At 41.8% G+C, this 13,891-nt stretch overlaps 1 protein-coding gene across 4 annotated transcripts in view; it reads right to left on the bottom strand.

The window, feature by feature from the left end:
* TTC23L (tetratricopeptide repeat domain 23 like) overlaps nt 1-13,891 on the bottom strand; it is a 94,820-nt gene that overhangs the window by 43,493 nt on the left and 37,436 nt on the right. For all 4 annotated transcript variants that reach the window (XM_033933072.1, XM_033933063.1, XM_033933045.1 and 1 more), the window contains one exon: nt 6,872-7,028. In XM_033933072.1, the coding sequence (XP_033788963.1) occupies nt 6,872-7,028 (157 nt within the window). The remainder of the gene's footprint in view (nt 1-6,871; nt 7,029-13,891) is intronic.

Genomic DNA, 13,891 nt, shown 5'->3' on the forward strand with positions numbered 1-13,891 from the left:
CAAGCAGAGACCGGCAATGTGGAAACCATGTGGTCGTATCTGAAATCATCCATACACGAAGCAACTAATCGCTACATAAAATCAGTAGATAAATGACAAAGAAACAACAAACCCCAATGGTTCACTGAAGAGATCTCGCACCTCATTAAAGAGAAGAAAAAAGCATTTCTTTCCTACAAACGTACGCAGAGAAGAGAAACTAAAGTAGAATATAAGACCAGATCTGCAATGGTCAAAAGAGCAGTTAGGGAGGCCAAACTTCGAGTGGAAGAAACTCTGGCAAAGAACATTAAAAAAGGGGACAAATCCTTCTTTAGGTATATCAGTGATAGGAAAAGGAACACAGACGGTATAGTACGCCTTAGACAACCGGACGGAAACTACACGGTGGCGGATTCAGAAAAAGCAGAACTACTAAATGAATATTTCTGCTCAGTCTTCACCTGCGAAGCACCGGGACACGGACCACAGTTGATGATAAAACAAGACGTGGATGACCCGTTTCAGAATTTTGAGTTCACACCTGGGGACGTTTACAATGAACTGGCAAGGCTAAAGGTAAACAAGGCCATGGGACCGGACAATTTACACCCAAGAGTGCTCAGAGAATTGAGAGACGTTCTGGCAGAACCGTTGGCAGTGCTCTTCAATCTCTCACTAAGTACGGGGAAAGTTCCGTTAGACTGGAAAACAGCCAACGTCGTTCCTCTACATAAAAAGGGCTGCAAGGCTGAGGCTGCAAACTATAGACCGGTAAGCCTCACCTCAATTGTGTGTAAACTCATGGAAACACTAATTAAGTATAAATTAGATACGATCCTGAACGAGGGAAATCTCCGGGATCCCAACCAACATGGATTCACCAAGGGTAGGTCATGCCAGTCAAATCTAATCAACTTCTTTGACTGGGTAACAAGAAGACTGGATTCAGGAGAGTCTTTGGACGTCGTGTACCTAGACTTCAGCAAAGCGTTTGACAGTGTCCCACACCGCAGGCTGCTGAACAAGATGAAATCGATGGGATTAGGAGAGACTCTAGCTGCATGGGTTAAAGATTGGCTTAATGGCAGACTTCAGAGGGTGGTAGTTAACGGTACCCTCTCTAAAATGTCAGAGGTGACTAGTGGAGTACCACAGGGTTCGGTCCTGGGCCCACTCCTCTTCAACATATTCATTGGGGATCTGACTCAAGGGCTTCAAGGCAAAGTAACCTTATTCGCTGATGACGCCAAACTATGCAATATAGTAAACGGATATAAACTACAGGATGCTATGGAACAAGACCTGCGTACTTTAGAAAATTGGTCCTTGACATGGCAGCTGGGCTTTAACGCCAAGAAATGTAAGGTCATGCATCTCGGTAACGGAAATCCTTGTAAAACTTACACCTTGAATGGAGAAACTTTAACCAGAACTACGGCAGAACGAGACTTGGGAGTAATCATCAGTGCTGACATGAAAGCAGCCACTCAAGTGGAGAAGGCTTCATCTAAAGCACGGCAGATGATAGGTTGTATCAAGAGAAGCTTCGTCAACAGGAAACCTGAAGTCATGATGCCATTGTATAGAGCCATGGTGAGACCTCATCTGGAGTACTGTGTGCAATTCTGGAGGCCGCATTACCGTAAGGATGTGCTCAGAATTGAATCGGTTCAGCGGATGGCCACCAGATTGGTCTCGGGGCTAAAGGGTCTCCCGTACGAGGAAAGACTGAGCAAATTGCAGCTCTACACTCTTGAAGAGCGTAGGGAGAGGGGAGACATGATTGAGACATTTAAGTACATCACAGGACGGGTCGAGGTGGAAGACGATATCTTTCTTCTCAGGGGACCCTCGACCACAAGAGGACATCCGCTCAAACTCAGGGGAGGGAAGTTTCGTGGAGACGTCAGGAAGTACTTCTTCACGGAGAGAGTGATCGAGCATTGGAACAAGCTTCCAGTGCAGGTGGTCGAGGCACGCAGCATCCCAGACTTCAAGAACAAATGGGATACCCATGTGGGATCCCTACGAGGTCATGCCAAGGATAGGGTCACTAGGACTTGAATGAGCGGGTCAGTAGAGTGACGGTATAATTACAATGAGCAGGTCAGTAGAGTGACAGTATAATTACAATTATACTTAAGAGGTCAGAAGACCTAAGAGGGTGGGTAAATAGTGTGGGCAGACTTGATGGGCTATATGGCCCTTATCTGCCATCATTTTTCTATGTTTCTATGTTTCTACCTGAAGATTGGAGAGTGGCCAATGTTACGCCGATTTTTAAAAAGGGCTCCAGGGGAAATCCATGACATTACAGACCCGTAAGCCTCACTTTGGTGCTGGGCAAAATGGTAGAAATGATTATAAAAAATAAAATTGTGGAACACGTAGACAAACATGATTTAATGAGATGGAGTCAGCATGGGTTCAACTAGGGAGATCTTGCCTCACAAATTTGCTTGACTTCTTTGAAGGTGTGAATAAACATGTGGATAAAGGTAAGCCGGTTGAAATAGTATATCTACATTTTCAGAAAGCTTTTGATAAAGTTCCTCACAAGAGGCTCCTGAGAAAATTAAAGTGTCATGGGATAGGTGGCAAAGTTCAGTTGTGGATTAAGAATTGGTTATCAGATAGAAAAGAGGGTAGGGTTAAATGGTCATTTTTCTCAATGGAGGAGAGTAAACAGTGGAGTGCCGCAGGGGTCTCTGTACTGGGACCAGTGCTATTTAACTTATTTATAAATGATCTGGACATTGGAACGATGAGTGAGGTGGTTAAATTTGCAGATGACACTAAACTGTTCAAAGTTGTTGAAACGCATGCGGATTGTGAAAAATTGCATGCGGACCTAAGGAAATTGGAAGACTGCGTGTCCAAATGGCAAATGAAATGGACAAATGCAAAGTGATGTACATTGGGAAGAATAACCTGAATCACAGTTACCGGATGCTAGGGTCCTTGGGGGTTAGCGCCCAAGAAAAGGATCTGGGTATCATTGTAGATAATACGATGAAACCTTCCGCCCAATGTGTGGTGGCGGCCAAAAAAGCAAACAGGATGCTGGGAATTATTAAAAAAGGTTAACAAGACTAAGAATGTCATAATGCCCCTGTATCGCTCCATAGTGCAACCTCATCTGGAGTATTGCATTCAATTCTGGTCTCCTTATCTCAAAAAAGATATAGTGGCGCTAGAAAAGGTTCAAAGAAGAGTGACCAAGATGGTAAAGGGACTCCTCTCGTATAAGGAAAGACTAAAATGGTTAGGGCTCTTCAGCTTGGAAAAGAGACGGCTGAGGGGAGATATGATTGAAGTCTACAAAATCCTGAATGGAGTAAAACGGTACAAGTGGAAATACTTTTAAAACCAATAGAGGGGTGTCTACTCTACTGCAGATTTTGTTATCACCAAGAGGCAACTCTTACCTGACAGCCCTTCAGCAATATCATTTATAAAAATGTTAAAAGGAACAGGCCCAAGAACTGAACCTTGAGGCACACCATTGGTAACATCCCTTTCCTCAGAGTGATCTCCATTGACCACTACCCTCTGTTGCCTTCCACTCAACCAGTTGCTGATCCTGTCCGTCACTTTAGTGCCCATCCTGAGGTCACTTAGATTATTAGACACCTTTTTGGAACACTGCCAAAGGCTTTGCTAAAATCTAAATATACCACATTTAGGCTTTCCCTCTTTCTAATTCTAATCAGATTTCTAAATCTAATCAGATTTGTCTGACAAGACCTGCCTCTTGTGAATCCATGTTTCCTTGGTTCCTCTAATCCACTGGATTCCAGAAGTTGTACTATTATATGTTTTAAAAAAGTGTTTCCATTAATTTACATACCACAAAAGTCTTATCAACCTGTAGTTTCTTACTTTTTCCTTACTTCCACTTTTGTGGTGAGAGACCACTCCCAACTCTAGAGAAGCATTGAAAAGGTCAGCCAGTGGAGCTGCCAGAACTTCCCTAAGTTACTTCAGTACCCTCAGATATACTCTTCTCCTTTCTTTATGGAAAGGGTGGTAAATTTATGGAACAGCCTCCCAGTAGTGGTGGTGAAGATGAAAACAGTATCTGAATTCAAGAAAGTTTGGGAAAAGTATATAGGATCTCTAAAGAAGTGAAAGGGAGAGTAGACAGCTTGGAGGGGCAGGCTAGATAGGCCATATTGTCTTTATCTGCCTTCATTTTTTATGTTTTTATGTACAGCATGAGTTAACCTTTAGCAAATGATCTTCTCTGTCATTTGCCCTTTCTCCACAGTACATACATATCTTCTCAGAGAATTACAGATTTTTAGTTAATAGAAGTTATTCAGGACAATTACACTGTGAAGTTTGCTCAGCCTTTTCCTAAGTGTTTCTGGAATTGCTCTGTCATTCTCACTTAAAAGAGGCAGCAGTTTGACAGTTCTTATTTAGGTTACTTCAGTTCAAAGCAGTGGCTCCCATTCTGCCTCCAGAAGAGAGAACAAGATTATATTCAATTTTTTTGTAGTTCTAAAAAAACGAAGGTACTTTGGGGCAGATTCTGTAAAGGACATCTAAAAATCAGGTGTTGTTTAGACATACAGGAGCAGAATGCTGAGCGTGATTCTATAATGCATAGCTGCACTATAGAGAATCGCGCTCAGAGGCACTGAATTAATCTAAGCATGTCTATATTGTTAGATGTCCTTTGCAAAATCGCCTTTTAGGTGTTACATAGACATCCTAATAACGTCTGTAACGTTATCATGTGTTAGCAATATGATGTCATTAGAATGGTGATTTTATGCTGGTTTTTTTACATAAAATTTAATGCAGTAAAATTTACCACTTATATCCTATGTGGTATTTAAATTTGGCTCCTTTATCCTATTTCTCTTCTGTTCCGGTTGCCCAGGGACACAAGGAGAAGTGGGAGATTTGAACCAACAACATTAAGGTGCTAAGGCTGTAGCTCTAAACACACAACCACACACACACACACAGATAGCAAACTGCATAGCAATTCCAAAACCAAGCTTATCCCAGGACAAGCAGGCAGCCTATTCTCACATGTGGGTGATGTCATCCATGGAGCCCGGATGCAGACAGCCTCGCAAGCAGACTTGCTTGAAGAAACTCAGAAGTTTTGAGTCTGCCGCACTGCGAATGCGCGAGTGCCTTCCCGCCCAGCACAGGGCGCGTCGCCTTAGTTCGCTTTGTGCCTTCTCTCTGCGGCTCGTGTTTTATTTCTTTATTACCATGTCACGGTGTTTCTTTTCATTGTTACAAAAAAAAAAAAAAAAAGTTAAGTAGAATTTTTTCGTCGAGTGACGGCGGAGCCTGTCGTGCATCCTCAGCCTGTGGGCTTCAACTTTGAGGCAGCTATTTTTCCTTCTATGTTCCAGCCAGTCACAGGCTTTATGAACTGTAGCCAGTGCCAGCGTGCGATCTCTCTCACTGACCCAAACTGCTGGTGCCTTCAGTGTTTGGGGCCTGACCACTGCCCGGAGTCATGCGTTCACTGTGCTACCCTTCAAACTCGAGCCCTTAAACGTCGTCGAGTGCAAGTGGAGAAGATTTTCAGCAAGGAAACCCCCACTCTGGCCTCGACCTCGACCTCCGACTCGGTCAAGCCTGCCACGGGGTATCCTCTTGCTTCTACGACTTTGACCTTGACTCTCAACAGACCTTCCAATCCTTCGCAGACCGCCCTTCTTCTTCAGGAAGCTCAAGCTCTGCTTTGTCCACACTCTACAACAGGGCTGCCCAAGTCCGGTCCTCGAGATCTACTGGTAGGCCAGGTTTTCTGGATATTTGCAATGAACATGCATGAGAGAGATTTGCATACCAAGAAGGCAGTGTAGGCAGCCCTGCTCTACAAGCTGTTACAGTGCCCCATTTAACTTATTCCAAGCTCTCTCAGTGCCTCCTCTAACCCACCCCTCACAAGCCCATACAGTGCCCCCTTCTGCTGTCCCCAAGTTCTTAGTTTCCCTCTCACCATGCCTCCTTTCTATCCATCCTTTTCCTAGTGCAAATACAATAGCCAGCAGACCTATTTGATTCTCCTCTCCAGTCACCAGTGGCAGGAGAAGCAGCTCTTAATGTAGCATCTGCTTCACTTCCGGTTCACCACACAATTGTTTCCCACATACACACCTTTATAGGACCCCTGAAGAAGACTTTTTGTCGAAACGTGGACCGTGTTGGGTCCTGTATCCCTAGCGGACTAGGTCCTTTAAGGATCTTATGTGGATGATTTACTTTTATGTGGATGTTATTATTTTATGTGGATGATTTTAGTGTACCTTTGGAACTTTGATACTTTCAAATAAAGTCCATTTGGGAACATCGTCACTCCACAGAGTTTTTATGGTTTTCTCTGGATTTTCTTCTTTGTGGATATTTTGGGGTCAATTCCTTTTGTTTTTTGCATCTGCTTCCTTTCCATATAGGTCCAGTCTTATGAACCATGTAAATCTCACATCTTACTGTGAGATTGGCCTCACTCACTCCTCACAGGAAGTGGGCACTGGATTAAGTGCCTCTTGTTTGCTGGGGGCCCTTGGAAGGATCGGGGGGGGGGAGGTAGGAAGGGGGGGAGGGGGGAGGCAGAGCAAGTGACAGCATGGGAGATGTTTAGAGGGAAGAGTTTAGGAGTTTTTCAGTCATGCTGGCTGCCTCAGAGAAACTGAGAATAAAGAAAGCAGCAGCTCTGGCTCTGCTTGCAACTAACTATAGGTGTCTCCCAGTCTATCTAATTGTTGGGATCCCCTAATGGCCACCTTCACCCTGATTATAGGAAAATCAAAACAAGCATGGGGTAAACCCAGGACTGCATCAGTAAATAAGAAACAATGATTTTCTAATGAAGCTTTTGAAGGAGTAAGTAAATATGTCATGGAAAGGATATTTGTCCTGCATAAGATGTGCCATGCCTATAGTATAGTAGATAGTCACAAGAGTCCCTAATATCTCTTTTTTTTCTTCTTCAGATTTGGTTGCTTGAACTGTGCTCAGAAGGATGTCCTTTGCAGATTCAGCATGTGCTTTGGCTTGGGCGGGAAAACCTAAAAAGAGAGGGGGAAACCAGTTAAATCTTCACTATCCTGAATTAGGTGAGAGGGCTTAGTTTAGAAGATCACTCATTCCTCCTTTGAAGATTACTCCAGTGTAGTCTGCAGTCTAATACAGTCCAATATCAAACAGCAGTGTAGTACAAAAAATTGAAAGTACTACAATAGCCAAAAACAAAGTCAGTAATTTCTACATTTTCAAGTTTTTAGCTATGGTATACAACTGAAATATGAAGCACATGGGCCTGCTAAGCAAAAGGACTTATATATATATACTAGTGTTTAAGCCCGTTACATTAACGGGTGCTAGAATAGATGTGTAGACTTTTAGCACAATGGGTCACTGAGGCGTTTCTTTCTTTCTTACTTTATGTTTTTTATCTCTCTCCCTGTCCCCCTTTCTTTCTGTCTCTGTCCCCCCTGTGTGTCTCTGTCTCTTCTCTGGCTGGCTGTCAGTCTTTCTTTGTTTCTGTATCTTCTCCCTTCACGAGTGTGGAGCAGTTGTAGGCGCGCATGCGCACTCCTTCTGGCCACGGACATATGGAACACGCAGGTATGAGTGCGCTTGCGCCGCTTAGGGTTTTATCTAGTCATTAAGCCCGTTACATTAACGGGTGCTAGAATATATGTCTGTATGTCTCCCTCCTGCTGACTCTCTCTCTCTCTCTCCCTGGCCCCCTTTCCCTGTCTGTCTTTCTGTCCCTCTCCCTGCCCCTGTGTCTTTCTTTCTTTCTGTCTCCCTCCCTCCCACTGTCTGCCTGTCATTTTTTCCCATTTCCCTGTGCAGCAGCATTTCCATCCCACTTCCCTATGCAGCAGCAACAGCATTTTCCTCCTATCCCCCCCCCTTTCCTGTGTAGAAGCAGCAGCGGTATTTCCCTTCCCCTCCAGGTCCCTGTGTAGCAGTAGCAGCATTTTCCACCACCCCCCTTTCCCTTCTCTTACCGCGAACTGGCTTGCTCCGTTCGGCCCCTCCCCCTTCTTTTAATGCGTTGTCCTGCTCGATCTGGCCTGCTCCTGACCCTCCCATCCGACCCTCCCACCACCGACAAACCTCCTGTCTCCAGCCGCGTAGGCAGCACTTTAAACACGCTGCTTCGCGGCCTTCTACTACCGATTTCCTCTCCCGCCTCTGTCTCCGATGATGTCATCAGAGATGCAGCAGAGGAAATCAGCAGTAGAAGGGCGCAAAGCAGCGTGTTTAAAGTGCTGCCTACGCTGCTGGAGCCGGGAGGTTTGTGGAGGGTCAACGGGCAGAGCGGGGCTGCTCTCCACCACTCAGTTGCTGGCACTGGAATGCAAAGCGGACTTTGAGTGTGGGGCAGTTGTAGGCGCGCATGCGCACTTCTTCCGGCCACGGACATACGGAACACGCAAGTAGAAGTGCGCATGCGCGGCTTAGGGTTTTATTATAGAGATATATCTATCTAATCAGTCAGTCAGTAAATATATGTGCACTGGCTGCCAGTTTAATTTTGTAAAGATTATTTTTTTTTTACACATAAAACCCTTTTAAATGCATAATAAGGCTTTTCTAAAAGTGCTCTATGAGTTAGGTGCATAAAAGTATGCATAGAGAAAAGAAGGCATGTGCTTTCATATGACCTCTGTGCATGCTTGTTCAGGGGCAGGTTTTGGACAGAGCATGGGTAGGATTGTGATTAGTGTGCATGTTTAATAAATATATGTGTTTGTACATAATTTACATACAAACATTTATACCTGTTCCCAACCGGTTTTATTTTAGTCATGATTTCTTTCACTTTTTGTTTTAATATTTTACAGTACTATATATAGACACATAGGTACCTCTGGCTCTTATTTTAGAAGTTCAATTCATGATTTACACACATACACATACCAGCATATTTAATATCCACCTTAAATAAATGAAAAAAACAGTTTTAGAAAGCTGAGATTATACATGCATATTGAAAGGCAATGTGGTATGGACAAGACTAGGGTGATACTAAACCTTAAACGTGTATTCCCCATTTCAAAAAGGGAATGCACATGGAAAAATTAGGTCTTACACAAACAAATTGGCATTAAATATAAATAAGACCAAATCAATGCTCTTCACCTGGAAAAAAGATATAACCCTGAAGACCTCATTTATTCTTAACAATATTCCTCTATACCTAGTCTCTACAGTTAAAATCCTTGGGGTTATAATCGACGATAAACATATTTCTCTTACTGTTAAAAATTGCTTTTTTAAGTTACGTTTGATCCGATCAATTGCTAAATTTTTGAGTCCCAATTCAATCAAAATACTAATCCACTCTCTGATTATAGCAAAACTTGACTATTGCAATGCACTTCTCCTCAATATTTCCCAAAAAGAAAAAAGGAGACTTCAAATAATACAAAACACTGCAAACATAAGAACATAAGAAACACCCTCACTGGATCAGACCGAGGTCCATCTAGTCCGGCGATCCGCACACGCGGCGGCCCATTTAGGTACTCCTTTTTGGAGACCCGGATTTACCGTATCCCTCAATATGATATGCAAGAAGGTGTGCATCCAACTTGCGTTTGAATCCCAGAACAGCAGTCTTCTCCACAACCTCCTCCGGGAGTGCATTCATACGCGCTGTATGAAACAGAATTTCCTGACATTTGTCCTAAACCTGCTGCCACTCAATTTCAGTCTATGTCCTCTTGTCCGTGTCACATCAGAATATTTCAGTAATGCTTCTTCTTGGTCTATTTTATCAAATCCTTTTAATATTTTTAAAGTCTCTATCAAATCCCCTCTCAGTCTTCTCTTCTCAAGGGTAAACAGTCCCAGCTTCCTGAGTCGATCTTTATAGCTCAAATTTTCCATTCCTTTGATAAGTTTCGTGGCTCGCCTCTGCACTTTTTCCAGCAGAGTTATATCCTTTTTAAGGTATGGAGACCAGTGTTGGATACAGTATTCTAAGTGCGGTCGGACCATTGTTCTATAAAGTGGCATTATGACCTCTTCCGTTCTACTCGTAATCCCCTTCTTAATTATGCCCAACATCCTGTTCGCTTTCTTCGCTGCTGCCGCACATTGTGCCGATGGTTTTAGGGTACTGTCAATCAGTACCCCCAAATCCCTTTCCTGTTCGCATTTTGCTAACTTCACCCCCAACATCCTGTACTCATGTTCCTTGTTTTTCTTTCCTAGATGCATCACCTTGCATTTGTTTATGTTAAAGTTCATCTGCCACTTTATCGCCCACGTTTCCAGCTGGTTCAGATCCTTCTGGAGGTCCTCGCAGTCCCTTAGAGAGCCAACCGCCCGACATAGTTTTGTATCATCTGCAAACTTTATCATATTGCATGTTGTTTCCTCTTCCAGGTCGTTTATAAAAATATTGAACAGGATAGGCCCAAGAACCGAGCCCTGGGGCACGCCGCTAGTCACTTTCTCCCAGTCCGAGAATTTCCCATTTATGCTAACCCTTTGCCTTCTGTTTTCAAGCCATTTGCCGATCCATCTGTGTACTTCTCCTCCTATTCCATGGCTTAGTAGTTTCTTCATAAGCCTTGCATGAGGGACTTTGTCAAACGCTTTCTGAAAGTCCAAGTAAATTATATCCACTGGTTCTCCACTATCCACTTATATACAATGCTAGGAAATATGACCATGTCTCGCCGTTGTTGATAGATGCCCATTGGCTTCCAATTGGCCATCGGATCTTTTTAAAAATAATGTTGCTTATATTTAAAACTTTAGCATTCAACGAACCCCAATTTATATCAAGATTGTTAATACCACATAATACTCAACGCCCACTTCGGTCATCAAGCCAAAATCTCCTTTCTGTTCCTTCTTTGAAAATTGTAGGAACAAGAAGATTGGACATGTTTTCTGTGATGGGCCCTCAATGGTGGAACTCTTTGCCACAATATATTAGAAACGAAAAAGATCTTACATTGTTCAAAAAAATTTTTAAATCTTATCTCTTTAAAGATGCTTTTAATATTTAAACTTTTTAATAAAGGTCTCAAAATGTGCTAAAGTTTAACTACCCCCTCCCTCTTGTTTTTTTCTACCAAGACGAAAATTGTAACTTTTCTACTTTCCCTCCCAACTCATGTTTGTATTATATGAAAGAATTTTGTTAATATGTTAGTCTCTTTGTACTATACTCTATTTTTAATTTTGTTCATCGCTTAGTAATTCTAATAAGCGATTCATCAAATATACTAATAAACTTGAAACTAATTTGCTTTCCTTTAGTTCCTTCAGACTAGCTCAGAGAAGACTGATAAGTTATACACTCCTACCAGCAGGTAGAGACTGAGAATTCTTGACTCCTATGTGAGCCTGTGCAGACCCTCAGAGAGTTAGTATTAACATCCCAAAGCAGAATGCTAATACACTCCAAAACTCTCTTTCCATGCTTTGCTTCTTGCAGCACAGATGCACGCACATCTTGAGCACCTCAGGCCAAGCTAACAGTCATCAAACAAAAACTTCATGAGGTACTCTCCCATATTTCAGCATTTTTTTTATTGGCATTTAAAATTTTACATCAAAGAATAAACTCTGAATAAGAAATATAAAGTAATATATATATATAAAAAAGAAAAAATAGATAAAAGGAAAAATTTACATAATATAGTCCACATTCAGAAGAGATGCCAAGAACAAAATTCCAGTGGAAGTTGGAATAAATCCAGGAAAAAGTAAAAGAAGAAATATATGTGTTTGTACATAATTTACAAGCTATATGGCTTCTGTTGTCAATATTTAAAGGACCATAAATCTGTGTGGCATTATTAGGGGTCCCAGAGACAGCTTTGTCTTCCAGAAAAAAGTGTAATTGTCCTGGCTCAAAGAACACCTATTAACAACTATTATTTTGATTTAAAAAACCCAAAGTATTTGCATAAAAAGCACAGTTGAAAAGTAGTTCCCAAATTCAAAGTCAACTGACATAAAACCAGAAATTTCTTCTAAGTTGCGTCCATTTGGAAACATCAAGAGACACTGCAACTCTATTACCAAAGAAAGCACCCTTCCCAGATCTACAAAATAGTCTTAGAATGGCTTCTTTATCTTGAATAAACACATAGGTCACTAGTAAAGTAAGCTCTATGTACATTTTATTGTAATTTGTTTAGGCATTAAGGCAGGGATGTCCAATGTCGGTCCTCGAGGGCCACAGTCCAGTCGGGTTTTCAAGATTTCCCCAATGAATATTCATGAGATCTATTTGCATGCACTGATTTCATTGTATGCTAATAGATCTCATGCATATTCATTGGGGAAATCCTGAAAACCCGACTGGATTGCGGCCCTCGAGGACCGACATTGGACACCCCTGCATTAAGGGGTCCTTTTACTAAGGTGCACTAGCTGTTTTAGCGAACACTAATGCGTCCATTATAGTCTATGGATGCGTTAGTGTTTAGTGCACGCTAATATTTAGCATGCGCTAAAACAGCTAGTGCACCGTAGTAAAAGGACCCCTAAGTGGAATAGAACATTTTAAAATAAATAAATACCCGTAACCTTCACTTGAGGTGATTCTGGAATCCCCAAGACATCCAGTTCACCAGGTTCTTCTCCCACAGCTTCTTCATTCTTAGATGGATTTTTATAATACAATTTCTTTACTGTTGGAATATTAGTTTCAGGATACTTCAAAATTGATGTAAAAAAAACATCAAAATAACTCCTTAGGTGACTAATCTGGAAAATGAACAATTAAGAAATCTCAAATTAAAGTTTCTATTTGCATTTTCCATATTTTCTATCCTCCTTATAAGTAAATTTATCTTTAGTCTGTTGATTCAATGAAACTTTCACCTCAGAAATCGAAATCGATTTTTCTATAGAGTCCATTCCAGCAGAATATTGTTGAACTCTTTCCTCGATAGCTTTCAACTGAATGGAAGAATTAATAAATAGAGAGCATACCTGATGTAAGTTCTCATTGGTTTCCCATAGTGACTCCATATCTACATCTGGTGGCACCAACTGAAGAAACACCTTCTCCTTGGAAAATTCTAGAAGGATTCCTATATGATAATGCTTGCAGCTTCGATAACCTCCTGGCTGAGATATCCGCAAGAAACACAGCCTTCAAGATGAGATCTTTAGTCATACAGGTGCCAAGTGTTTCAAAGAACAGTCTTACCAAGAACAATAAACACCAAATTAAGATTTCAAGGAGGCAAGAATGGCCAGCAAGGGGGCCAAATAAGATTGACCCCTCTCAGGAATCTGTCAATATCCAGATGAGAGGCCAGCAATTTGCCCATGATATGACCCTCAAAATATGCCCATACCGCCACTTGAACCTTTAAAGGAACTAAGGCCAATCCCTTGTCCAAACCATTCTGAAGAAAATTCAAAACATCAGCCACTGACAATTTCAAAGGGATCACCTAGCGATCCCTATACAAGTATTAAAAAATGGCCAAGACTGAGTTTCTTCTCTTTGCCCCTAAACTAAACCCTTTTCTTCCCCCATTTTCTATTTCTGTGGATAACACGCTCATTCGCCATGTCTCATTATCTCGTAACTTTGGGTCATCCAACAGACTGCTAAAACCTGTCATTTATAACATCACCAAAATTCATCCATTCCTTTCTGAAGACATCACTAAAGCCCTTATTCACAATTTTATCACCTCATGTTTAAATTACTGCAATTTGACTCTCACAGGTCTCCCACTAAACCATCTCTTTCCTTCAATCTGTTCAAAATTCTGCTGCATGTCAAATATATTTATTGAGCTTAACAAAAGAAATGAAATAGGTAAAAATACACATAACAGGTAAAACAAGCCCAAAACATTTTCAAGAAACCCACATCATAGAACAACTCCCCCCCCCCAAACCCCCAAGTTCCCTACCCCACCCCAAC

Source organism: Geotrypetes seraphini, chromosome 1, assembly GCF_902459505.1.
Source record: "Geotrypetes seraphini chromosome 1, aGeoSer1.1, whole genome shotgun sequence".
Classification (NCBI taxonomy): domain Eukaryota; kingdom Metazoa; phylum Chordata; class Amphibia; order Gymnophiona; family Dermophiidae; genus Geotrypetes; species Geotrypetes seraphini.